The sequence below is a fragment of the Cyclopterus lumpus genome, chromosome 9 (assembly GCF_009769545.1).
Source record: "Cyclopterus lumpus isolate fCycLum1 chromosome 9, fCycLum1.pri, whole genome shotgun sequence".
In the NCBI taxonomy this organism is placed as follows: Eukaryota; Metazoa; Chordata; class Actinopteri; order Perciformes; family Cyclopteridae; genus Cyclopterus; species Cyclopterus lumpus.
The window spans coordinates 1,290,230-1,313,774 of record NC_046974.1 but is presented as its reverse complement, the minus strand read 5'-3'; the positions used below and the strand labels follow the sequence as shown (position 1 = coordinate 1,313,774).

The following is a 23,545-nucleotide window of genomic DNA, read 5'->3' as shown; positions in this document are numbered from 1 at the left end:
TCCAGCCTGTAATCAAGTTATTCCTCATGATGGTTCTCTATGGTGTGGTCCTGGTTCCTCTCCACAGTGGGTTCTAAGGGGTTCCAGCCTCTAATCCAAGTTATTCCTCATGATGGTTCTCTATGGTGTGGTCCTGGTTCCTCTCCACAGTGGGTTCTAATGGGTTCCAGCCTGTAATCAAGTTATTCCTCATGATGGTTCTCTATGGTGTGGTCCTGGTTCCTCTCCACAGTGGGTTCTAAGGGGTTCCAGCCTCTAATCCAAGTTATTCCTCATGATGGTTCTCTATGGTGTGGTCCTGGTTCCTCTCCACAGTGGGTTCTAAGGGGTCCCAGCCTGTAATCCAAGTTATTCCTCATGATGGTTCTCTATGGTGTGGTCCTGGTTCCTCTCCACAGTGGGTTCTAAGGGGTTCCAGCCTGTAATCCAAGTTATTCCTCATGATGGTTCTCTATGGTGTGGTCCTGGTTCCTCTCCACAGTGGGTTCTAAGGGGTTCCAGCCTGTAATCAAGTTATTCCTCATGATGGTTCTCTATGGTGTGGTCCTGGTTCCTCTCCACAGTGGGTTCTAAGGGGTTCCAGCCTCTAATCCAAGTTATTCCTCATGATGGTTCTCTATGGTGTGGTCCTGGTTCCTCTCCACAGTGGGTTCTAAGGGGTTCCAGCCTGTAATCAAGTTATTCCTCATGATGGTTCTCTATGGTGTGGTCCTGGTTCCTCTCCACAGTGGGTTCTAAGGGGTTCCAGCCTCTAATCCAAGTTATTCCTCATGATGGTTCTCTATGGTGTGGTCCTGGTTCCTCTCCACAGTGGGTTCTAAGGGGTTCCAGCCCGTTCTGTTCATCCTGACGTCGGCCGGCCGCCTCCCCAGCACTCACATCCTCCACGCCGTCGGCTCCAACGACCCCCCAAAGATCCAGGAGCTGGTTTACTCGGTGCTGAAGTTCTGCGAAGAGAACAAGTTCAGATCCGTGTCGTTCCCGGCTCTGGGAACAGGTCTGTGACTTTATATTATATTATATTATTTCTATTATATTATATTATATTATATATATTATATTATTTCTATTCTATTATATTATTTCTATTATATCATATATTATGTATATTATATATATATATATAATATTATTTCTATTATATCGTATTATATATATTATTTATATTATATTATATCATATATTCAATCTGAGGAGAAGCTTTGGTTAGTTTATTGGGTGTTTTTAAAAGAGAAGTAGCTGAAATAAACATTTCCTCCTCTTCCTCCTCTTCCTCCCCCTCCTCCTCCCTCTCCTCCTCCTCCTCCTCCTCCCCCTCCTCCTCTTCCTTCTCCTCTTCCTCCTTTTAGAGAATGTGTACGAATGTTTCTTTCATTCAATTATTTTCTTTGATCTTTGTTAAACTTTTAAAGTCTTCATTTTTATTTTTTACATTTTAAGACTTTTTCATGACATTTGTTAAACTATATTATATTATTACTTTATGACTTATTGAAGACATATTGATGAATGAAATTAAACTAAATAATCAATAAAGGCAAACAAATGACTCGTTAGTGAACCATCAAGTCGACCCTCGTGCCCATCATCTTCATGGTCATCTTCATCATCATCATCATCACGGTCTTCGTCCTCAGGTCAGGGCGGGGCCAACCCGGCGGCGGTGGCGGACGCCATGGTGGAGGCCGTGGTGGACTTCGTGAGGAAGAAGCAGCCGAGGTCCGTCCTCGCCGTGAAGATCCTGATCTTCCAGACGGTCATGATGGCCGACTTCCACAAGAGCATGACGAGGAGAGCGGGGGAGGAGGTGGAGGAGAGGAGCGCCTTCACCAAGATCAAAGGTAGTGCCGTCCGCCTGGAGAGAGGATGCTCCTGCTGGTCCACATATATACGTGTGTGTGTGTGTGTGTGTGTGTGTGTGTGTATATATATATATACCTCAGTAAATACCTCAAACAGATGTTTCTGTAGTTGTCAGTCATTCAGGGACTATTTTCCTCCTCATTGAAGACCTGGTCCGTGTCGTTCCAGACCGCTTCACCTCCTTCTTCCTCGGGGTCGGCGACGAGCGCCCCGCCGGCGCCGGCCCGGTTCTGGAGCGGGAGGAGTTCCAGCCCACGGCGTTCGAGCTGTGTGCCGACAGCGCCGCGGTGAGCGTGCAGACATTCACACGTGAGACGGGTCGCGATGTGAAAACTCACTGAACTAACGTGACCCCCCGTGACCCCCGTGACCCCCGCAGGCCGTGAGTCAGGCGAGGAAGAGGATCACGGAGCTGATCGTGTCCGAGCAGGCCAAGAGAACCATCACGGACCCGTTCATCGGGAAGCTGTCGCAGGCCGACATGGACGGGCTCAGGGCCCTGCAGAGGAAGCTGACGGTCAGCATCCACCTGCACCGAGGCCAGGGGGGCCAGGAGGGCCAGGGGGGCCAGGAGGACCAGGGGGGCCAGGAGGACCAGGGGGACCAGGAGGGCCAGGGGGGCCAGGAGGGCCAGGGGGACCCGGCGGGCCAGGGGGGCCAGGGGGGCCAGGGGGGCCAGCATCCCAACATCCACCTGGAGGGGCTGACCAGAGACGTCCTCACCGCCGAGTCCGCCGTCAGGTGAGCCCACCGGTCCACGCCGGGGGAACCGAGACGAGCGTCTGCACCTTTTAAATGTTGTTGTTGTTGTTGTTGTTGTTGTCCAGGGAGATCCTCCTCAAGGTGGAGCGCTCGGAGAACCGGAAGAGCAAAGCGCTGCTGCTGAGCGGCCTGGTGGAGTGGCAGCACCAGGACCGGGCCGGCGCCATGAAGCCCTTCGACATGTTCACCAACCTGCAGCTGGAGGAGGCGCTGGAGAAGAAGCAGGCGAGCGTGAGCATCAAGATCCACAACGAGAAGTTCAGCGCTCAGGTCTCGGCCCGCAGAGCCGAGTCGGCCAGCGGGCGCCGCGCGGTGGAGCTCTTCAGGAAGGAGGTCAAAGGTGAGCCGATCACTGAGGGCCGCCGTCTGATTGGTCGACAATAACTGGGTTGTTTTTACTTTCTGTCTCCGTGAAACTTAAACAGGTAAAGAATATTAATAAAAGAAAGATCTGCAGGTTAGAGGTGTGATGTGAGTGAACTTTTGTATGAAGATAATATATCTAAATGAATAAGAATGGCAACAAGCAAGAAAAAAAAAAATTCAATAATCAGTTGACAGATATTATTCTATTATTATTATTTACTTTTGTTCTATATTTATTATGATTTACTTTTATTTTATAATGATTTACTTTTTTCTATTATTATTTACTTCTATTTTATAATTATTACGATTGACTTTTAACTTTTATTCTATTATTATTATTATTATTTACTTTTATTTTATGATTATTATGATTTACTTTTATTTTATTATTTACTTTTATTTTATTATTATTTACTTTTATTGTATTATTATTTATTTTTATTCTATTATTATTACTTTTATTCTATTATTATTTACTTGTATTTTATTATTTACTTGTATTCTATTATTTACTTTTATTTTATTTGTATTTACTTTTATTCTATTATTATTAATTACTTTTATTTTATTTGTATTATTTACTTGTATTCTATTATTATTACTTACTTGTATTCTATTATTTTTTACTTTCATTCTATTATTATTCTATTCATATTTACTTTTATTCTATTCGTATTTACTTTTATTATATTATTATTTACTTGTATTGTATTATTATTATTTACTTTTATTCTATTATTCCTTACTTTATTCAATTTTTTGTTACTTTTATTCTATTTACTTTTATTCTATTATTATTATTATTTACTTTTATTCTATTATTATTTACTTTTATTTTATTATTATTTACTTTTATTTTATTATTATTATTTACTTTTATTTTATTATTATTATTTACTTTTATTTTATTATTATTTACTTTTATTTTATTATTATTATTATTCCTTACTTTTATTCTATTATTATTCCTTACTTTTATTCTATTATTTGTTACTTGTATTCTATTTACTTTTATTCTATTATTATTATTATTTACTTTTATTCTATTATTATTTGCTTTTATTTTATTATTATTTACTTTTATTTTATTATTTACTTTTATTTTATTATTACTTACTTTTATTCTATTATTTACTTTTATTCTATTATTATTATTACTTACTTTTATTCTATTATTGACCTTTATGTTATTATTATTATTTATTAGCGGACAGCGTCGTGCTGCCGCCGCATTGGGACAACATGAAGGACTTCCTGCAGCTGTTTCCTCTGAAAACAAACGCCAAGGAGTACCAAGACGTGGAGGCGGAGCTTACCAAGACGGGTCTGACCGCCAGCATCCTCAGCGTACGTTAACAACAACAACAACAACAACAACAACAACACATGTTATTGTGACGTTAGTCTTCATTTGTCTGTGAAACTGAATATTTGAGCTGCATGCAGGGATTCCAATCAAATCCTCCGCATTTGATTGGACGGCGTAACAAATAATTAAAGTATTATAATATTAATGTAAAGTATTATAATATTGATATAAAGTATAATAGTGATAATATAAGGTATTATAATATTAATATAAAGTATAATAATAATAATAATAATATAAGGTATTATAGTATTAATATAAAGTATAATAATAATAATATAAAGTATTATAGTATTAATATAAAGTATTAATTATAATAATATAAAGTATAATATTGATAAAGTATAACAATATTAATATAAAGTATAATATTGATATAAAGTAGTATAATATTGATATAAAGTATATATTGACAGATTGAGCGCGTGCAGAACTCCACGCTGTGGTGCAGCTTCCAGCTGATGAAGAAACATCTGGAGGTCACCAACAATCACACGAGGAACGAGCGGCGCCTCTTCCACGGCACGGCGGCCACCGCCGTCGACCTCATCAACAAGCAGGGCTTCAACCGCGGCTACGCGGGAATACACGGTACGCGGGGTCAGAGGTCACGGGCTTGGATACCAAATACACAACTATAGAAATACACAAGTCTATATGACCTGCGGTGGAGGCAGGAGGCAGGAGGCAGGAAGCAGGAGGCAGGAAGCAGGCGGCAGGAGGCAGGAAGCAGGAGGCAGGCAGCAGGCAGCAGGCAGCAAGAAGCAGGAGGCAGGAAGCAGGAGGCAGGAAGCAGGCGGCAGGAGGCAGGAAGCAGGAGGCAGGAGGCAGGAAGCAGGCGGCAGGAAGCAGGAGGCAGGAAGCAGGCAGCAAGAAGCAGGAGGCAGGAAGCAGGAGGCAGGAAGCAGGCGGCAGGAGGCAGGAGGCAGGCAGCAGGAAGCAGGAGGCAGGCAGCAGGAGGCAGGCAGCAGGAAGCAGGAGGCAGGCAGCAGGAGGCAGGAGGCAGGAAGCAGGAAGCAGGAGGCAGGAAGCAGGAGGCAGGAGGCAGGAGGCAGGCAGCAGGAAGCAGGAGGCAGGCAGCAGGAGGCAGGCAGCAGGAAGCAGGAGGCAGGCAGCAGGAGGCAGGAGGCAGGAGGCAGGAAGCAGGAGGCAGGAAGCAGGAGGCAGGAGGCAGGAGGCAGGCAGCAGGAGGCAGGAAGCAGGAGGCAGGCAGCAGGAGGCAGGCAGCAGGAAGCAGGAGGCAGGAGGCAGGCAGCAGGAGGCAGGAAGCAGGAGGCAGGAAGCAGGAGGCAGGCAGCAGGAGGCAGGCAGCAGGAGGCGCTCTGCACCGACACAGTAAACAAAGCTCTCTCTCCGGTCCGCAGGTGCGATGCTCGGTAACGGGTCCTACTTCGCGGTGGACCCGGCGTACTCGGCGAAGGGCTACGCTCCGGCCGACGCCGCCGGCCACAAGCGCATGTACCTGTCCCGGGTGCTGGTGGGCGACTTCACCAAAGGGAGGCAGGGCCTAATCACGCCGCCCTGCAAGCCCTCGGGGAACCCGTCGGACCTGTACGACAGCGTCGTGGACCAGACCGCCAACCCGACCATGTTCGTGGTCTTCAAAGACGTCCAGGCCTACCCCGAGTACCTGATCACCTTCATCTGAGGAACCCTGAGGAACCTTTTGTTCTCGCTTAAACCTTTTGACATATCGTATAATATACAATATATATATATATATATATATATATATTTTAAAAAAATGTCATTTTCACTTTGTATTCTTGTTCTAAATCTAAAATATTAAAGGAACGTTGAATCAGCTGATTTATATTATAAGTGTCAAATTATTACGTTTAAATACTAATATGATGAGTTAGCTCACTGACGTTAGCATTTAGCTTAAGAAGCCTCTCAGTCTCTGACTGAAGGATTATGAATATGTCAATAATCAATAAGTTCAGTTCTTAACGTCAACAGAAACAAACAAACACGTTTTCTCCTCCAGAACGTTTTATTTCTTTTGGTTTCAATGAAAAATTAAAAAAACGTTGTTTTTTTTTGGAATAATTCAAACGAGAGCTTGAAAAATAAAATAAAATAAAAAAAAAATTTCAGGACATTTACAAACGAATGTGAAACTTGAGATATAATAACGTTGAAATCCTCGGGACCCTTTGAGAGTCTGGCCTCCTGGACCGGGGTCCAGAGGTCTGGCCTCCTGGACCCGGTCCAGGGGGATCCGGGAGTCCGGGAGCACAAAGAAAAGTCCAGAAAGATGAAGCTCGTGTTTCAGAGTTTTTTTACATCGTAAAGTTTACAGGCAACTGGAGCCGAGAAGCCCTTTTGAGTGGATCCAGAACCCGATCCTGATCCAGATCCAGGTCTCGATCCTGATCCAGATATCGTGAATCGTTGTGCTGACAGGCAGTTAGTAAAAAAAAAAAAGAACTGGACTTAAAAAAAACACTGATGGAGCTAATGAGGAGGAGGGGGGTCGGGGGGGTCAGGGGGGGTCAGGGGGTCTTTGGATGATGCAGGTTCTCCTGATTTATAAAATGTGGATCGATTCGTCCTCGAGTCACAGTGTTTATGCAAGAGAAGCCCCTCTGGATTGTCCTCCATTTCGTCTTTGACATCTTCATCTTCATCATCATCAGTCCGTCATTGTGGTTCTGCTCTGTTGGATTAGAGGAGGGGTCCAGTCCACATGACCTCTGACCTCCAGGAGATGAAACGACGCACATGGCCCCCTACGTGAACCTGAAAGCACCACAGGTGAACCTGAACGCACCACAGGTGAACCTGAACGCACCACAGGTGTTAAGGATTCAAAGCTCAGTTAAATCCTTGTTGTAATAAAATCTAATGTTTCAGTTCATTTATCACTTTAAAAACAACGTCAGACCAAAAAAATATTAAATATTTAAATCTAGAGCTGGTTTGTCTTTCCTGGAGGGGGGGCGGAGTAGGGGGGGGGGGGGGGGGAGTAGGGGGGGGGGGACACAAATGTAGCTTCCGTCTTGTCAGTCTTAAACGTTCTAGTAAACAGACCTCCTCCTCCTAGTGAATCTGTTTGTAAACAAACATCACGTTGTCATAGTGATCATTACTGACACACAATTTTTTTTAACTCAGTGTCATGAAGATTAAAAGGTTTAGTGAACTGACTTTTACTTTCCTAATTTTCCCACAGAGTCCCTGAACGCCTCTCATGTGATTCTGACCTCACATGGTTAACGGGTCACTTTTTACACACAGGAAGTTAAAGCTCCATGTGAAGACTTTCACAATAAAACACTAGCCCCTCCCCCCGGTCCTACAGGGCGGGGTCACCGTCTCTGCTGGCTGTAGACGGGGAAGGCCAGCGTGACGTTGAGCGAGTCGTTGTGCTGGACCAGCGAGGTGTGCTGGTAGTGGAGCACCAGCTCCTTCAGGGAGCCGTACAGGTTGTAGGGCTCGGCGAAGCCAAAGCCGGTGGCCGTCTTGTTGATGACGCAATGCTTCACCTCCCCGTCCACCCTGAGGGAGACAGACACGACAGGTGAGACACGACAGGTGAGACGTGTTGTGTGAGACGTGTTGTGTGAGACGTGTTGTGTGAGACACGACAGGTGAGACGTGTTGTGTGAGACGTGTTGTGTGAGACACGACAGGTGAGACGTGTTGTGTGAGACGTGTTGTGTGAGACACGACAGGTGAGACATGTTGTGTGAGACGTGTTGTGTGAGACGTGTTGTGTGAGACACGACAGGTGAGACGTGTTGTGTGAGACGTGTTGTGTGAGACACGACAGGTGAGACGTGTTGTGTGAGACGTGTTGTGTGAGACACGACAGGTGAGACGTGTTGTGTGAGACGTGTTGTGTGAGACACGACAGGTGAGACGTGTTGTGTGAGACGTGTTGTGTGAGACACGACAGGTGAGACGTGTTGTGTGAGACGTGTTGTGTGAGACACGACAGGTGAGACGTGTTGTGTGAGACGTGTTGTGTGAGACGTGTTGTGTGAGACGTGTTGTGTGAGACGTGTTGTGTGAGACGTGTTGTGTGAGACGTGTTGTGTGAGACACGTCGTGTGAGACGTGTTGTGTGAGACACGTCACGTGAGGTGTGAGACGCGGCAGGTGTGTAAACATGTGTAAACATGTGTAAACAGGTAAACGTGTGTAAACATGTGTAAATAGGTGTGTAAACGTGTGTAAACAGGTAAACATGTGTGTTAACAGGTAAACATGTGTGTAAACATGTAAACGTGTGTGTAAACATGTGTAAATAGGTGTGTAAACATGTGTGTAAACAGGTAAACATGTGTGTAAACAGGTAAACGTGTGTGTAAACAGGTAAACGTGTGTAAACATGTGTAAATAGGTGTGTAAACATGTGTGTAAACGTGTGTAAACAGGTGTGTAAACGTGTGTAAACATGTGTGTAAACAGGTAAACAGGTGAGACTTACACCACGGAGCAGGCGTAGCAGCCCGGCTTGCTGCTGTCCCGGACCAGGAAGGACCCGTCTCTCTTCCCGCGCAGCAGCGACTCGGCCTGAATCCGGTTGATGTTCCCCAAACGCCACAGACGCTCGTCGTGGTGAGGAAGGTCCTCCTCATCCTCCACCATGCTGTACTCACTGAGGAGGGGGACAGGTTAGCACGGGGTGCTAACATGCTAAGGCGCCACCTAGTGGCTAAACGAGACACAACAGCGTCATCTGAACCGGCGGTTCTCAAACCTTTGGCCACGCCCACTTAGGAGGAAGAACAAAGTTCATGCCCAAACTAGAAGGATCAGTTAGTGGAGCAGGAAAGACGATCTCATATATAATTATATTAATGTTGTGAACCCAGGACTTCGTCAACACGTACGTGCCCCACCTGTAATACCACTGCGCCCCACTAGGGGGGACGGGGACGCGCCCCACCTGTAATACCACTGCGCCCCACTAGGGGGGGACGGGGACGCGCCCCACCTGTAATACCACTGCGCCCCACTAGGGGGGACGGGGACGCGCCCCACCTGTAATACCACTGCGCCCCACTAGGGGGGACGGGGACGCGCCCCACCTGTAATACCACTGCGCCCCACTAGGGGGGACGGGGACGCGCCCCACCTGTAATACCACTGCGCCCCACTAGGGGGGACGGGGACGCGCCCCACCTGTAATACCACTGCGCCCCACTAGGGGGGACGGGGACGCGCCCCACCTGTAATACCACTGCGCCCCACTAGGGGGGACGGGGACACGCCCCACCTGTAATACCACTGCGCCCCACTAGGGTGGGGGACGCGCCCCACCTGTAATACCACTGCGCCCCCCATGTTGAACAACTCCCATGATCCTTTGCTGCTCCGCCTCGTGTTTAACCATCCAGACGTAAACTTACTCCTCCGTGGTTTCGTTCTTCAGGCCGAGCCACTCGTTGAGCTTCCTCTGGCGGACGCCCTTCTGAGTCAACCACCTGAGTACACAAGAGTACACAGAGTACACGGACGTGAGTACAAGTACTGCGTGGCGCCACACGTCTGGTGTCTCTGAGCGAGCGGTTCTCACATGAGGTACTGGTCCCTGGTCTTGCGCAGCTGGATCAGGTCTGGTTTGATGCTGTTCATCTTCTTGTCGATCTCCCGGTAGTCCGCCGCCTGCTTCTTCAGGTCGACCTCCAGGTGGCGCTTACTGTCCACGATCTCACTGATGCGAGACTTCAGCTTGTCGTAGTTCTCCATGATCCTTAAAACAGAGCAGTTAATGAACACAGTATTTTACATGGAAATATACAACCTTTCATGGTTAAAAATATACATTTTAAGACATTTTAATGCCTTAAACTTTAAAAATCCTTCGGTAAATAAAATAGCTGGTCATTAAACACAATCCAACATTTAGCTGACGTTAGTTAAAACAACTTTAAGTCGTTCACGTTGGATGATGTGATTAAAAAAAAAATTATTACCGTATTTATTCATTAGAGACTTTCCGAACAACTAAACTCCCTAAAAGTTTAAACATTTTAAAATCGGTTATTTTGGCAACGTGACAAATGTCACCAGATTCATATAAAAAACAAATGAATCCCAAACTGCTTTCTTTTGTCTCAATGAAACCAGAAGGTGGTTCCTTCCTGCAGGCTCTGGTGCCATGGCAACAAGGGCTGCTTCACATGCGTGTGTCACCGTTACCGTGGCAACAGCCCTACCTCTGGATCTCCTTGTCGTTGCCCTCTCGGCGAAACTTCTCGATGTACTCTTTGCTGAAGCGCTCCTGAGTCTGACACTGCTCCTCGAAGATCTTTATGGTCTCATTGAACGCCTCAATGGCCGTCCTCTTCATCTGGATCTCCTGCAGGAGGAGGAGGAGGAGGGGAAGAGGAGGGAGGAATAAGAAGAGGAGGAGGGGAAGAGGAGGAAGAGGGAGGAAGGAAGAAGAAGAGGAGGAGGGAGGAAGAAGAAGAAGAGGATGAGGATGGAGGAAGAAGAGGAGGAGGGGAAGAGGAGGAAGAGGTAGGAAGAAGAGGAGGGAGGGAGGAAGAAGAAGAAGAGGAGGAGGAAGGAAGGAAGAAGAAGAGGAGGAGGAGGAAGAGGAAGAAGAGGAGGAGGAGGAGGGGAAGAGGAGGAGGAGGGAGGAAGGAAGAAGAAGAGGAGGAGGAAGAAGAGGAGGAGGTTCACACGTACTGTGTGTAAAGTCTGTACTGTGTACTGTGTACCTGTGAGGTTCTGGTGTACTGTGTGTACTGTGTACCTGTGAGGTTCTGGTGTACTGTGTGTACTGTGTGTACTGTGTGTACTGTGTACCTGTGAGGTTCTGGTGTACTGTGTGTACTGTGTGTACTGTGTACCTGTGAGGTTCTGGTGTACTGTGTGTACTGTGTGTACTGTGTACCTGTGAGGTTCTGGTGTACTGTGTGTACTGTGTGTACTGTGTACCTGTGAGGTTCTGGTGTACTGTGTGTACTGTGTACCTGTGAGGTTCTGGTGTACTGTGTGTACTGTGTACCTGTGAGGTTCTGGTGTACTCCTCATACAGTCTGTCGTACTCTCGATTCTTCTCCTGGTACTGCAGGTGATACTCGTGGAGCTTCTTGCCCACAGCCTCGATGCTGTCCTCCTTCACCACCTGGTCCTGAACAACAACAACAACAACAACATGTCCCATCAAACGCCCGATGAGCTGACGCACAACCCGTCAATGAGTGTACGGACCTGCTGGTGTTTGGAGACCGGGTACAGCAGCTTGACGTCCAGCTTGGGGTTGTACTGGGCCAGGGACTCGTGCCGGTAGTGGTTGATCAGCTCCACCACGGAGACGAAGGTCAGCGGGTCGGAGAAGCCGTACTTTCCCTCACGGTGGAAGATCTTGATCAGCTTGTTGTTGCCTCCTTTCCTGGAAGAGATGAATGGATGAACCACAGTGAGATGAATGGATGAACCACATTAACTAAGGTGAGATGAATGGATGAACCACAGTAACTAACGTGAGATGAATGGATGAACCACAGTAACTAAGGTGAGATGAATGGATGAACCACAGTAACTAAGGTGAGATGAATGGATGAACCACAGTAACTAAGGTGAGATGAATGGATGAACCACAGTAACTACGGTGAGATGAATGGATGAACCACAGTAACTAAGGTGAGATGAATGGATGAACCACATTAACTAAGGTGAGATGAATGGATGAACCACAGTAACTAAGGTGAGATGAATGGATGAACCACAGTAACTAAGGTGAGATGAATGGATGAACCACAGTAACTAACGTGAGATGAATGGATGAACCACAGTAACTACGGTGAGATGAATGGATGAACCACAGTAACTACGGTGAGATGAATGGATGAACCACAGTAACTAAGGTGAGATGAATGGATGAACCACAGTAACTAACGTGAGATGAATGGATGAACCACAGTAACTAAGGTGAGATGAATGGATGAACCACAGTGAGATGAATGGATGAACCACAGTAACTAAGGTGAGATGAATGGATGAACCACAGTAACTAAGGTGAGATGAATGGATGAACCACAGTAACTAAGGTGAGATGAATGGATGAACCACAGTAACTAACGTGAGATGAATGGATGAACCACAGTAACTAAGGTGAGATGAATGGATGAACCACAGTGAGATGAATGGATGAACCACAGTAACTAAGGTGAGATGAATGGATGAACCACAGTAACTAAGGTGAGATGAATGGATGAACCACAGTAACTAACGTGAGATGAATGGATGAACCACAGTAACTACGGTGAGATGAATGGATGAACCACAGTAACTAAGGTGAGATGAATGGATGAACCACAGTAACTAACGTGAGATGAATGGATGAACCACATTAACTAAGGTGAGATGAATGGATGAACCACAGTAACTAAGGTGAGATGAATGGATGAACCACAGTAACTAAGGTGAGATGAATGGATGAACCACAGTGAGATGAATGGATGAACCACAGTAACTAAGGTGAGATGAATGGATGAACCACAGTAACTAACGTGAGATGAATGGATGAACCACATTAACTAAGGTGAGATGAATGGATGAACCACAGTAACTAAGGTGAGATGAATGGATGAACCACAGTGAGATGAATGGATGAACCACAGTAACTAAGGTGAGATGAATGGATGAACCACATTAACTAAGGTGAGATGAATGGATGAACCACAGTGAGATGAATGGATGAACCACAGTAACTGAGGTGAGATGAATGGATGAACCACAGTAACTAAGGTGAGATGAATGGATGAACCACAGTAACTAAGGTGAGATGAATGGATGAACCACAGTGAGATGAATGGATGAACCACAGTAACTAACGTGAGATGAATGGATGAACCACAGTAACTAAGGTGAGATGAATGGATGAACCACAGTGAGATGAATGGATGAACCACAGTAACTAACGTGAGATGAATGGATGAACCACAGTGAGATGAATGGATGAACCACAGTAACTAACGTGAGATGAATGGATGAACCACAGTGAGATGAATGGATGAACCACAGTAACTAACGTGAGATGAATGGATGAACCACAGTAACTAAGGTGAGATGAATGGATGAACCACAGTGAGATGAATGGATGAACCACAGTAACTAAGGTGAGATGAATGGATGAACCACAGTGAGATGAATGGATGAACCACAGTAACTAAGGTGAGATGAATGGATGAACCACAGTAACTAAGGTGAGATGAATGGATGAACCACAGTGAGATGAATGGATGAACCACAGTAACTACGGTGAGATGAATGGATGAACCACAGTAACTACGGTGAGATGAATGGATGAACCACAGTAACTACGGTGAGATGAATGGATGAACCACAGTAACTACGGTGAGATGAATGGATGAACCACAGTAACTACGGTGAGATGAATGGATGAACCACAGTAACTAAGGTGAGATGAATGGATGAACCACAGTAACTAACGTGAGATGAATGGATGAACCACAGTAACTAAGGTGAGATGAATGGATGAACCACAGTGAGATGAATGGATGAACCACAGTAACTAAGGTGAGATGAATGGATGAACCACAGTGAGATGAATGGATGAACCACAGTAACTAAGGTGAGATGAATGGATGAACCACAGTAACTAAGGTGAGATGAATGGATGAACCACAGTGAGATGAATGGATGAACCACAGTAACTACGGTGAGATGAATGGATGAACCACAGTAACTACGGTGAGATGAATGGATGAACCACAGTAACTACGGTGAGATGAATGGATGAACCACAGTAACTAAGGTGAGATGAATGGATGAACCACAGTAACTACGGTGAGATGAATGGATGAACCACAGTAACTAAGGGTCACCTCAGAGTCAGAGTGTAATCTCCGTGCATCTTCGTGGACGCGTCTCGAACCAGAAACGTGCCGTCCGCCGTGTCCCTCAGCTTCTCATTCACCTCCTCTCTGAAAACACACATCAACGTTTGCTTATAACACACCAGTCTATGAACAGTATCAACGTGATTAATGATGTCGTGTTTTAGCGGCCGGGACGTGTCTATTACCTGGAGATGTCTCCCCAGTACCACTCGGCGTCCTGCAGAGAAATGCTGTTGTTGAAGCTGCAGGAAGCAGCTGGAGCTGGAGACTTGACGGGTTTAGGAGGCAACGCTGCAACGACCAGGACAATGACAGCTCGTCACAGATACATCGGTTTATGTTTAAAGTCATTTAGAAACTCTTTGTCCACCAGAGGGCACAATGCCTGTATGTAACTACAGCCTCGTCGTGGTGAGTTCAATGCCTGTATGCAACTACAGCCTCGTCGTGGTGAGTTCAATGCCTGTATGTAACTACAGCCTCGTCGTGGTGAGTTCAATGCCTGTATGTAACTACAGCCTCGTCGTGGTGAGTTCAATGCCTGTATGCAACTACAGCCTCGTCGTGGTGAGTTCAATGCCTGTATGCAACTACAGCCTCGTCGTGGTGAGTTCAATGCCTGTATGTAACTACAGCCTCGTCGTGGTGAGTTCAATGCCTGTATGTAACTACAGCCTCGTCAAGGTGAGTTCAATGCCTGTATGTAACTACAGCCTCGTCGTGGTGAGTTCAATGCCTGTATGTAACTACAGCCTCGTCAAGGTGAGTTCAATGCCTGAATGTAACTACAGCCTCGTCGTGGTGAGTTCAATGCCTGTATGTAACTACAGCCTCGTCAAGGTGAGTTCAATGCCTGCATGTAACTACAGCCTCGTCGTGGTGAGTTCAATGCCTGTATGTAACTAGCCTCGTCAAGGTGAGTTCAATGCCTGTATGTAACTACAGCCTCGTCGTGGTGAGTTCAATGCCTGTACGTAACTACAGCCTCGTCAAGGTGAGTTCAATGCCTGCATGTAACTACAGCCTCGTCGTGGTGAGTTCAATGCCTGTATGTAACTACAGCCTCGTCGTGGTGAGTTCAATGCCTGTATGTAACTACAGCCTCGTCAAGGTGAGTTCAATGCCTGTATGTAACTACAGCCTCGTCAAGGTGAGTTCAATGCCTGTATGTAACTACAGCCTCGTCGTGGTGAGTTCAATGCCTGTATGTAACTACAGCCTCGTCAAGGTGAGTTCAATGCCTGCATGTAACTACAGCCTCATCGTGGTGAGTTCAATGCCTGTATGTAACTACAGCCTCGTCGTGGTGAGTTCAATGCCTGTATGTAACTACAGCCTCGTCAAGGTGAGTTCAATGCCTGTATGGAACAAAGCATCTTTCCAATCCTTCCCACCTGAGACAATGGTGACGTAATCCCCAGGCTCCGCCTCCAAAAACCTTCTCAATAAACTCGACGTCATTGAACGCTTCGTTCAGGCCTCTGACCTCCAGTAACTATAACCCATCTTCATCCTCCTCCTCTTCATCATCCTCCTCCTCCTCACCACCTTCATCTCCATCCTCCTCCTCATCATCTTCATCCTCCTCCTCCTCATCATCTCCACCTCGAAGCTAAAGCTCCTTCACCAACTCTCCAGATGTTCTGAAACTGGTTCTCAATCGACTTATAAGAGTAAATAAAAAGCTAAATAATAATATTCGACTTTTACCCAGAATGCCTTTCTCTGCGTACGCCGTAAAAAAAAAACACCACGACGGGACGGCGACAGGTGGTCCGTGCAGAGTCCACCGCTCCAGGTGGAGGTCTGAGCTCCTACCTGGACTCTGCATGGTAATGTAGCAGAGGATCTGGATCTGGTCTCCTCCTGCTCCTCCTGCTCCTGCTCCTGCTCCTGCTTCTCCTCCTCCCTCCATGTCGGTCCACTAAACCCTTTTCGACAGCTTCACAGGTGAAAAATGAAACCCGGGTCCTCCCGTTCTGGATCCATGAGGTCCTGAACTCCTGCTGGTCCTGCCTCCTAAACACACTACTAGCTGACGTCCCCTCGGAGGAGACGGGTCCAGGTCTCGGTTCCTCACTCAATTCAAAGACCTGCAGGTCCTCAGACTCCGCCCACTTCGCTCGATCCAGAATCCGCCTGAAGAAGATTGTATTTGTTAAGCGACGCGCCGTCGGTCCTCTTCCTCTCCGAGCCTCAGTTCAAAGCTCAGGAGAGCAGGAGGAGATGTGTGACATCACCGTTGCCCCCAGCCAATCCCGCGATGGCAGTGATATCACCGAGGCAACGCCCCTCCTCCCCCCTGCCCCCCTCCCTCCTCTGCTGCATCTTTCCCTGTGTGGACGGATGATGTCATCGTTTCAGCTGCCGCTCGGTCTGACTGATGAATGGATGAATCCCAGGGTAGAAGTACTAATACCCCAGGGTAGAAGTACTAATACCACAGGGTAGAAGTACTAATACCACAGGGTAGAAGTACTAATACCCCAGGGTAGAAGTACTAATACCACAGGGTAGAAGTACTAATACCCCAGGGTAGAAGTACTAATACCACAGGGTAGAAGTACTAATACCACAGGGTAGAAGTACTAATACCCCAGGGTAGAAGTACTAATACCACAGGGTAGAAGTACTAATACCCCAGGGTAGAAGTACTAATACCCCAGGGTAGAAGTACTAATACCCCAGGGTAGAAGTACTAATACCACAGGGTAGAAGTACTAATACCCCAGGGTAGAAGTACTAATACCACAGGGTAGAAGTACTAATACCCCAGGGTAGAAGTACTAATACCACAGGGTAGAAGTACTAATACCACAGGGTAGAAGTACTAATACCACAATGTAGAAGTACTAATACCCCAGGGTAGAAGTACTAATACCACAGGGTAGAAGTACTAATACCCCAGGGTAGAAGTACTAATACCACAGGGTAGAAGTACTAATACCACAATGTAGAAGTACTAATACCCCAGGGTACAAGTACTAATACCACAATGTAGAAGTACTAATACCACAATGTAGAAGTACTAATACCCCAGGGTAGAAGTACTAATACCACAGGGTAGAAGTACTAATACCCCAGGGTAGAAGTACTAATACCACAGGGTAGAAGTACTAATACCCCAGGGTAGAAGTACTAATACCACAATGTAGAAGTACTAATACCCCAGGGTAGAAGTACTAATACCACAATGTAGAAGTACTAATACCCCAGGGTAGAAGTACTAATACCACAATGTAGAAGTACTAATACCCCAGGGTAGAAGTACTAATACCCCAGGGTAGAAGTACTAATACCACAGGGTAGAATTGTATTAAGTAACTAAAGCTGTAGATTCATTTTGTGCAGTAAGAAGTGAAAATAGAAAATTACAACCCAACTTCAACTTTATGCAAATCAGGTATGGCCATCTCTATGAAGCTGATGAAAGCTGCATTCTCTCTCCTGACCACCAGGGGGCGACTCCTCTGGTTGTATAGAAGTCTATGCTTCATGTGTTAAAGCTGCATTCTCTCTCCTGACCACCAGGGGGCGACTCCTCTGGTTGTATAGAAGTCTATGCTTCATGTGTTAAAGCTGCATTCTCTCTCCTGACCACCAGGGGGCGACTCCTCTGGTTGTATAGAAGTCTATGCTTCATGTGTTAAAGCTGCATTCTCTCTCCTGACCACCAGGGGCGACTCCTCTGGTTGTATAGAAGTCTATGCTTCATGTGTTAAAGCTGCATTCTCTCTCCTGACCACCAGGGGGCGACTCCTCTGGTTGTATAGAAGTCTATGCTTCATGTGTTAAAGCTGCATTCTCTCTCCCGACCACCAGGGCAAGACTCCTCTGGTTGTATAGAAGTCTATGCTTCATGTGTTAAAGCTGCATTCTCTCTCCTGACCACCAGGGGGCGACTCCTCTGGTTGTATAGAAGTCTATGCTTCATGTGTTAAAGCTGCATTCTCTCTCCTGACCACCAGGGGGCGACTCCTCTGGTTGTATAGAAGTCTATGCTTCATGTGTTAAAGCTGCATTCTCTCTCCTGACCACCAGGGGGCGACTCCTCTGGTTGTATAGAAGTCTATGCTTCATGTGTTAAAGCTGCATTCTCTCTCCTGACCACCAGGGGGCGACTCCTCTGGTTGTATAGAAGTCTATGCTTCATGTGTTAAAGCTGCATTCTCTCTCCTGACCACCAGGGGGCGACTCCTCTGGTTGTATAGAAGTCTATGCTTCATGTGTTAAAGCTGCATTCTCTCTCCTGACCAACAGGGGGCGACTCCTCTGGTTGTATAGAAGTCTATGCTTCATGTCTTAAAGCTGCATTCTCTCTCCTGACCACCAGGGGGCGACTCCTCTGGTTGTATAGAAGTCTATATAAATGACTTCCCTCAGTAAACATTGTAAACATTAGTTTTTGGTCTCAATCTCTAGTTTCAAGTCTTCTTCAATACAGAATGATGTTCATTTAGTAAATTATGGACATTTAGAGTCAAACCATAAAGGGGATGCTTTAGGGCGGGGCTACCAGGTGATTGACACGTCGACACCAGTGATGTATACGGCGTCTCCATGTCCCGCCTCCTCACGTGGTCACTTCCTGTTCACGTATAAGTCGTGAAGAAAACAACCTTAAAACCAACGACTACATCGTGACGCGTGAAGTAATCAAAGTAGCGACGCGGAGCTAACCGGCTAGCGGAGGTTGCTTTTACTTGCGTGGTTCTACTCAGTAAAAATGAGGATTAAGCGAAGGTAAATCATAACGACGTGTGCAAATGGGTTCTTCTTCTACACGATAAAAACAAGCAGGATCTGATCATAACGAAGAACCAACATATTTTATTCCTCACATTCAGGAAGAGAAACCGATGAAATCCATGAGTTTGGTTTTAAATCATCACGAGCAACAGAATCAGCCAGAAATCATGTGACTTCTTCAGATTGAGCAACACTTCCAGACCGAGAGGAACCAAAAGCGATGATATGATCAATATCTCCACCAGATGCTAGATGACGCAACAACCACAGCCAAAGATTGTTTATGAGCCAGAGGAAGCGTCACTCTGCGGTGATTTTGAAGTTCCGACATTATAAACAGAGTGAGGCATCCTTTCTCTCTATATACACACACACACACACGCACACGCACACGCACACGCACACGCACACACGCACCTGGTGCAGCCTGGTTCATGTTGAGCTCGCTGGATATCAGAACCTCCAGGACCTGAACCAGAGGATCCAGACTGGACTCAAACCTGAACAGAGAGACCCAGGATCAGACTCTACACCGTCACTGGGGTCTTAAAGGGGAGAGGACACTCGTACAAAAAGGATTAAACACAAATAATCCGGTTCAGGTTTTCAGTGGTCCGGGTCAGGGTCTAGAGGACAGTACTGACCCTGCAGCCGGTCTGAACAGCAGCGGGCTGAAGCTCTCCGCCAGGTTTTGGGGGCTCATCTGGGTCCCGGCTCCGTGCAGGCAGAGCCGGGCCAGGTGTCGGACCACGCCGAGCAGGGTTAGGCCGTACTGGGCCGGGCAGGCCGGGGAGCTGGCCACCCCCCGCAGCAGCTGGGCGCACTCCTCCAGGTCCCGGACCTCTGCGGACACAAAGCACGTTAACGGGGAAACGTGGGCGTGGCTTCGGGGGGGGGGGGGGGGGGCGGGGCTATGAACCGGCACCTTGGACAACGTGAATCATGTCGGTCTGCAGCGAAGACGGGAGGACGGGACCGGGCAGATCCTGCAGGAACCGGATCACCCCGTCACACAGGGAGGACACCTCCAGCTGCTCCAGGTCTGGAAAACAAACACACCGCTCACTACAGAATCATAACAACAATAACAATAACTACTTCCTGTCTGCATCTCCACTCTGACAAAGGCACCAGCTATTAAAGTAAGGAGAGCAGAAGAAGAAGAATAAGAAGAAGAAGAAGCAGCAGCAGCTCCTCACCAGCGTCGGCCAGCTGCCGGGTGTCCATTGCTCCTCCACTCAGACTGCGATAAACAGCGAGTCCGTCCTGAGCTGCAGACACACACACACACACAGTTTGTTCACATTACGTCCAAGAGGGTGTGTGTGTGTGTGTGTGTGTGTGTGTGTGTGTGTGTGTGTGTGTGTGTGTGTGTGTGTGTGTGTGTGTGTGTGTGTGTGTGTGTGTGTGTGTGTGTGTGTGTGACCTTTGGTCTCGACGGCCTCCATCAGTCTGCTGAGGAGGGGCGGGGCCGAGTCCGGAGGTCCGAACTGCTCGGGGAGGTCCGGCAGCGAGAACCCTAGAACCACAAACATGTTACACACAAACTGTCACACACTATTATTATTACTACTACACACACACACACACACACACACACACACACACACACACACACACACACACACACGGTCCTCACCCTCTGACTCGGAGTCCGTCCTCAAGGACGCAGCAGACGGCGGCCTTTGGGGGCGGGGCTTGGGCGTGGGCGGAGACATCCTCTTCCTGCCAATGAACTCCACGTAGGTCCCGGGGAAGTCGCCCTTCTCCTGTCGCACAGAAACCAACGTTAGCGAGACCCTGAACGCACCGTTTGTGTTTCAGGGAGCGATAACCAGGGAAGTATCGAGTCAAAAAAATAACAAACAAACAAACAAACATGTGCTGCTTTGTAAACAGAATATTCCAGTTTGTTTTGTTTGCTGTTGATAAATAAAATAATAAACAAAGGAAAGAACAAGAAAAAGAGAAAAGAAACACTAAAATGTGACATTTCCACAGATGTGTTGAAGCTCTCGTGAAACAGGTTATGAACGTTAACGACAGACGCTTTATTTTGAAAATCACGTCAAATGGAGCAAAGACTTTTCTCATGTTCATTAAATAAGATTAAAATGTTCTCAGAGAAGAAATCAGAGCCCATCCTCACGATGGAGAGGCGTTTTATTTAAATGATAATTATTAATTAAAAAGGTGTCTCCAGCTGATAAATATTTAAAAAATAACACAAAATTAAAATTAAAATATTAAAGAGACGGAGAATAATAGATCATGACGGAACTTTTACGGCCCTGTACGACCACGCAGCTGTCAGAGGGAGAGGTGCATTGTGGGTAATGTAGGCGCCAGGTTTGTGACGTGGAATAACATTTATCAGAATTTATTGATGTTTTTTTTAAATGAGACACGTAGAATAAAATGTTTTAGAGCAAACGTCACACGTGATGCGTTCAAGGACCTTCGAAGAGTTGAAAATCAACGTTTCTTTTACAGGTGTTTTTTTTGTGCAACTGTGTAAAAACAAAAACATGCGATTCAAGCGTGCCGGCGTGTGTTTTGTGGTCCAAAGCGCGACTTAACGACGTCGTACCTGCGTAGTCTCGTTGACGCCCGGCAGCCAGCCGATCTCCGACGGCCGCTCCTCGGCTCCGCCCCCGCAGCCCAGAGCCAGCAGCGCCGCCCTGCTGACCAGCAGCATGTCGCCCACGCGCAGGTCGATGTCCTCCTCCCGCTCCTTCTTGTAGTCGTACAGCGCTCGGTACTGGAAGCCCTCGGAGCTCATCCTCCTCTGTGCGTGTGTACGGCTTTAAGGCGACGGTCAACAACAACAAAAACAACCACAGCTCCGGGTACACAAGCGTGGCTTTGAGTCCTGAGTGGATCTAACGAGGGGAACGCGTGTCTCTCCTGTCTCCATGCCGCTAACGCCACGTCATCCCTCCACGCCGCCGGCGGCCAATCGCAGCGCCCTCGACGTTCATGAACAGAAGCCTCAGCAGGGGTGGCGGCCACATCTGGGGAGGCGACGAGTCCACCTGAGAGGAGGAGGAGGAGGAGGAGGAGGAAGAGGAGCAAGAGGAGGAGGAGAAGGAAGAAGAAGAGGAGGAAGAGGAGGGGGAGGAAGAGGAGGATCAGACATTGCTTTAGTCACTTATGGAGCAACGTACGGTGGCCCTGAGTGGAACGATTAATAATTAATTTGCATATTTAAGAACGCATCTGACCTACAAAGAAAGAGCATCAACGAACTCATTCAGAAGCTAATAATTCAGTGTACGGTATTTAATCAATCTAATTAAAATGTGAAAAAGGTTGATTAATCAATAGCTAAAATATTAGTTTGTAGCCACTTTATATTAAAATCCTCTAATCTGCACATTGGAGGACATCTTTGGTTGGAAATAGAATAATAAATAATCACACTAACACTGGTACACATTAGTCATATATAGATCAATATGCACTAATTAAATATTTGATTAGACAAAAGATGATAACATTAAGACTATTATTATATCACTTCCGGTCAGGAGAGCATCACTAACAATCAGAATACAAGTAATATAAATCATTTAAAACTGCATTCATCGAGCCGAAGAGTTCCCAACAGCCCAACATTCAACACCATGTTTATATAATATAAAGTATATTCATATTTAAAAGGATATAAAACAAAATTCACTCAAAACACTGATTTTTTAAAGCGGCTTTCGTGACCATATCATCCATCAGTTCATGTTGAATCACTAACACAACTAAATATAATACAAATGAATTCAAGCCATGTTAACAGAGCCGAGCACGTGACGTGTTAACGCGCTAGTGTCTGCATAGAGCCGTTTCACACACGTCCACACAGAAAGCCTCCAGGAAACGACACGCCAGTGTTAGCTTAGCATGCTAGCTAGTCGCGAGCGTGAACGTCTCACCTGCTTTTATTTGTATGCTTCACCGATGAGAAGCTGCAGCTGAACACACAGCGGACGCCATTTTGGATCGAAGAGCAGGCCCGGTGTCCAGGTTCACCCCCCAAAAACTGCAATATTATATATTATCGATTATTTGCAGGAGGAAAGACGCTCGTGCTTCAGCCGTCTGGATTTTAGCAGATAGACAAGTTAGAGTTTAAAACCACTTCCGGTACGGACCTTCAAAATGAGACGGGTTGTATAGCGTTAGAAATATTTATTTAAAACCCCACTTCAAATAAAGATTTACTTTGAGGAAAACTCCGATCTGTTAAAAATGTTTATTAAATTTATAATAACTTTTTTGTTGGCCAAAGTCTACTTTATGACATATTTAACTAGTGTCGCGAGCGGAAAGTCCCGGATAGCTTTCAAAATAAAATGCTTCCGATGAACGTGTGTTATGAAAAATAATTGCGTGTTTTGGGCAAATGTTTTGTTCTGATTGAAAATCTTAAGTATAACACGGATTCCTGCCAAAAAACGTATATTAACTTCGCTTTAAGAGCCCACAGACGTGGAGTTAAGAGATTATAACCGATTACAGTTGGAAAAAGGGAGGCTGGGCATCGACGTCACATCCGGTGACCTAGATTTTAATACCGTCAAGACCGGGGACCATGGCAACAAAGGAG

General features: G+C 46.4%; 2 protein-coding genes across 5 annotated transcripts in view; one reads left to right on the top strand and one right to left on the bottom strand.

Moving 5' to 3' along the window:
• LOC117735815 (protein mono-ADP-ribosyltransferase PARP14-like) overlaps positions 1-6,172 on the top strand; it is a 33,533-nt gene extending 27,361 nt beyond the window's left edge. Inside the window, exons 18-26 of the mRNA XM_034540693.1 lie at positions 812-997; positions 1,638-1,841; positions 2,032-2,150; positions 2,243-2,419; positions 2,546-2,604; positions 2,691-2,965; positions 4,202-4,341; positions 4,780-4,954; positions 5,728-6,172. Of these exons, the coding sequence (XP_034396584.1) occupies positions 812-997; positions 1,638-1,841; positions 2,032-2,150; positions 2,243-2,419; positions 2,546-2,604; positions 2,691-2,965; positions 4,202-4,341; positions 4,780-4,954; positions 5,728-6,011 (1,619 nt within the window). The 3' untranslated portion in view covers positions 6,012-6,172. The remainder of the gene's footprint in view (positions 1-811; positions 998-1,637; positions 1,842-2,031; positions 2,151-2,242; positions 2,420-2,545; positions 2,605-2,690; positions 2,966-4,201; positions 4,342-4,779; positions 4,955-5,727) is intronic.
• A 1,171-nt stretch (positions 6,173-7,343) lies between these two features.
• Positions 7,344-23,060, bottom strand: LOC117736025 (phosphatidylinositol 3-kinase regulatory subunit alpha-like). 4 transcript variants are annotated; one of them, XM_034541024.1, is made up of 17 exons: positions 22,872-23,060; positions 21,533-21,977; positions 20,582-20,711; positions 20,369-20,461; positions 20,142-20,213; positions 19,868-19,984; positions 19,587-19,785; positions 19,360-19,442; positions 14,379-14,484; positions 14,179-14,277; positions 11,540-11,720; positions 11,334-11,459; positions 10,537-10,679; positions 9,894-10,070; positions 9,727-9,801; positions 8,802-8,972; positions 7,344-7,867 (listed from the first exon to the last, which is right to left on the bottom strand). In XM_034541024.1, the coding sequence occupies exons 2-17, from the start codon at positions 21,722-21,724 to the stop codon at positions 7,678-7,680; spliced, it is 2,154 nt and encodes a 717-aa protein (XP_034396915.1). In that variant the 5' UTR covers positions 21,725-21,977; positions 22,872-23,060; the 3' UTR covers positions 7,344-7,677. The 4 variants fall into 4 exon arrangements, with proteins under 4 accessions (XP_034396915.1, XP_034396916.1, XP_034396917.1 ...); XM_034541025.1 differs by lacking the exons at positions 20,369-20,461; positions 20,582-20,711 and having other exon boundaries at positions 20,142-20,156; positions 21,583-21,977; XM_034541026.1 differs by lacking the exons at positions 19,360-19,442; positions 19,587-19,785; positions 19,868-19,984; ... (3 more) ...; positions 21,533-21,977; positions 22,872-23,060 and adding an exon at positions 16,012-16,670.
• Positions 23,061-23,545: the final 485 nt, after the last annotated feature.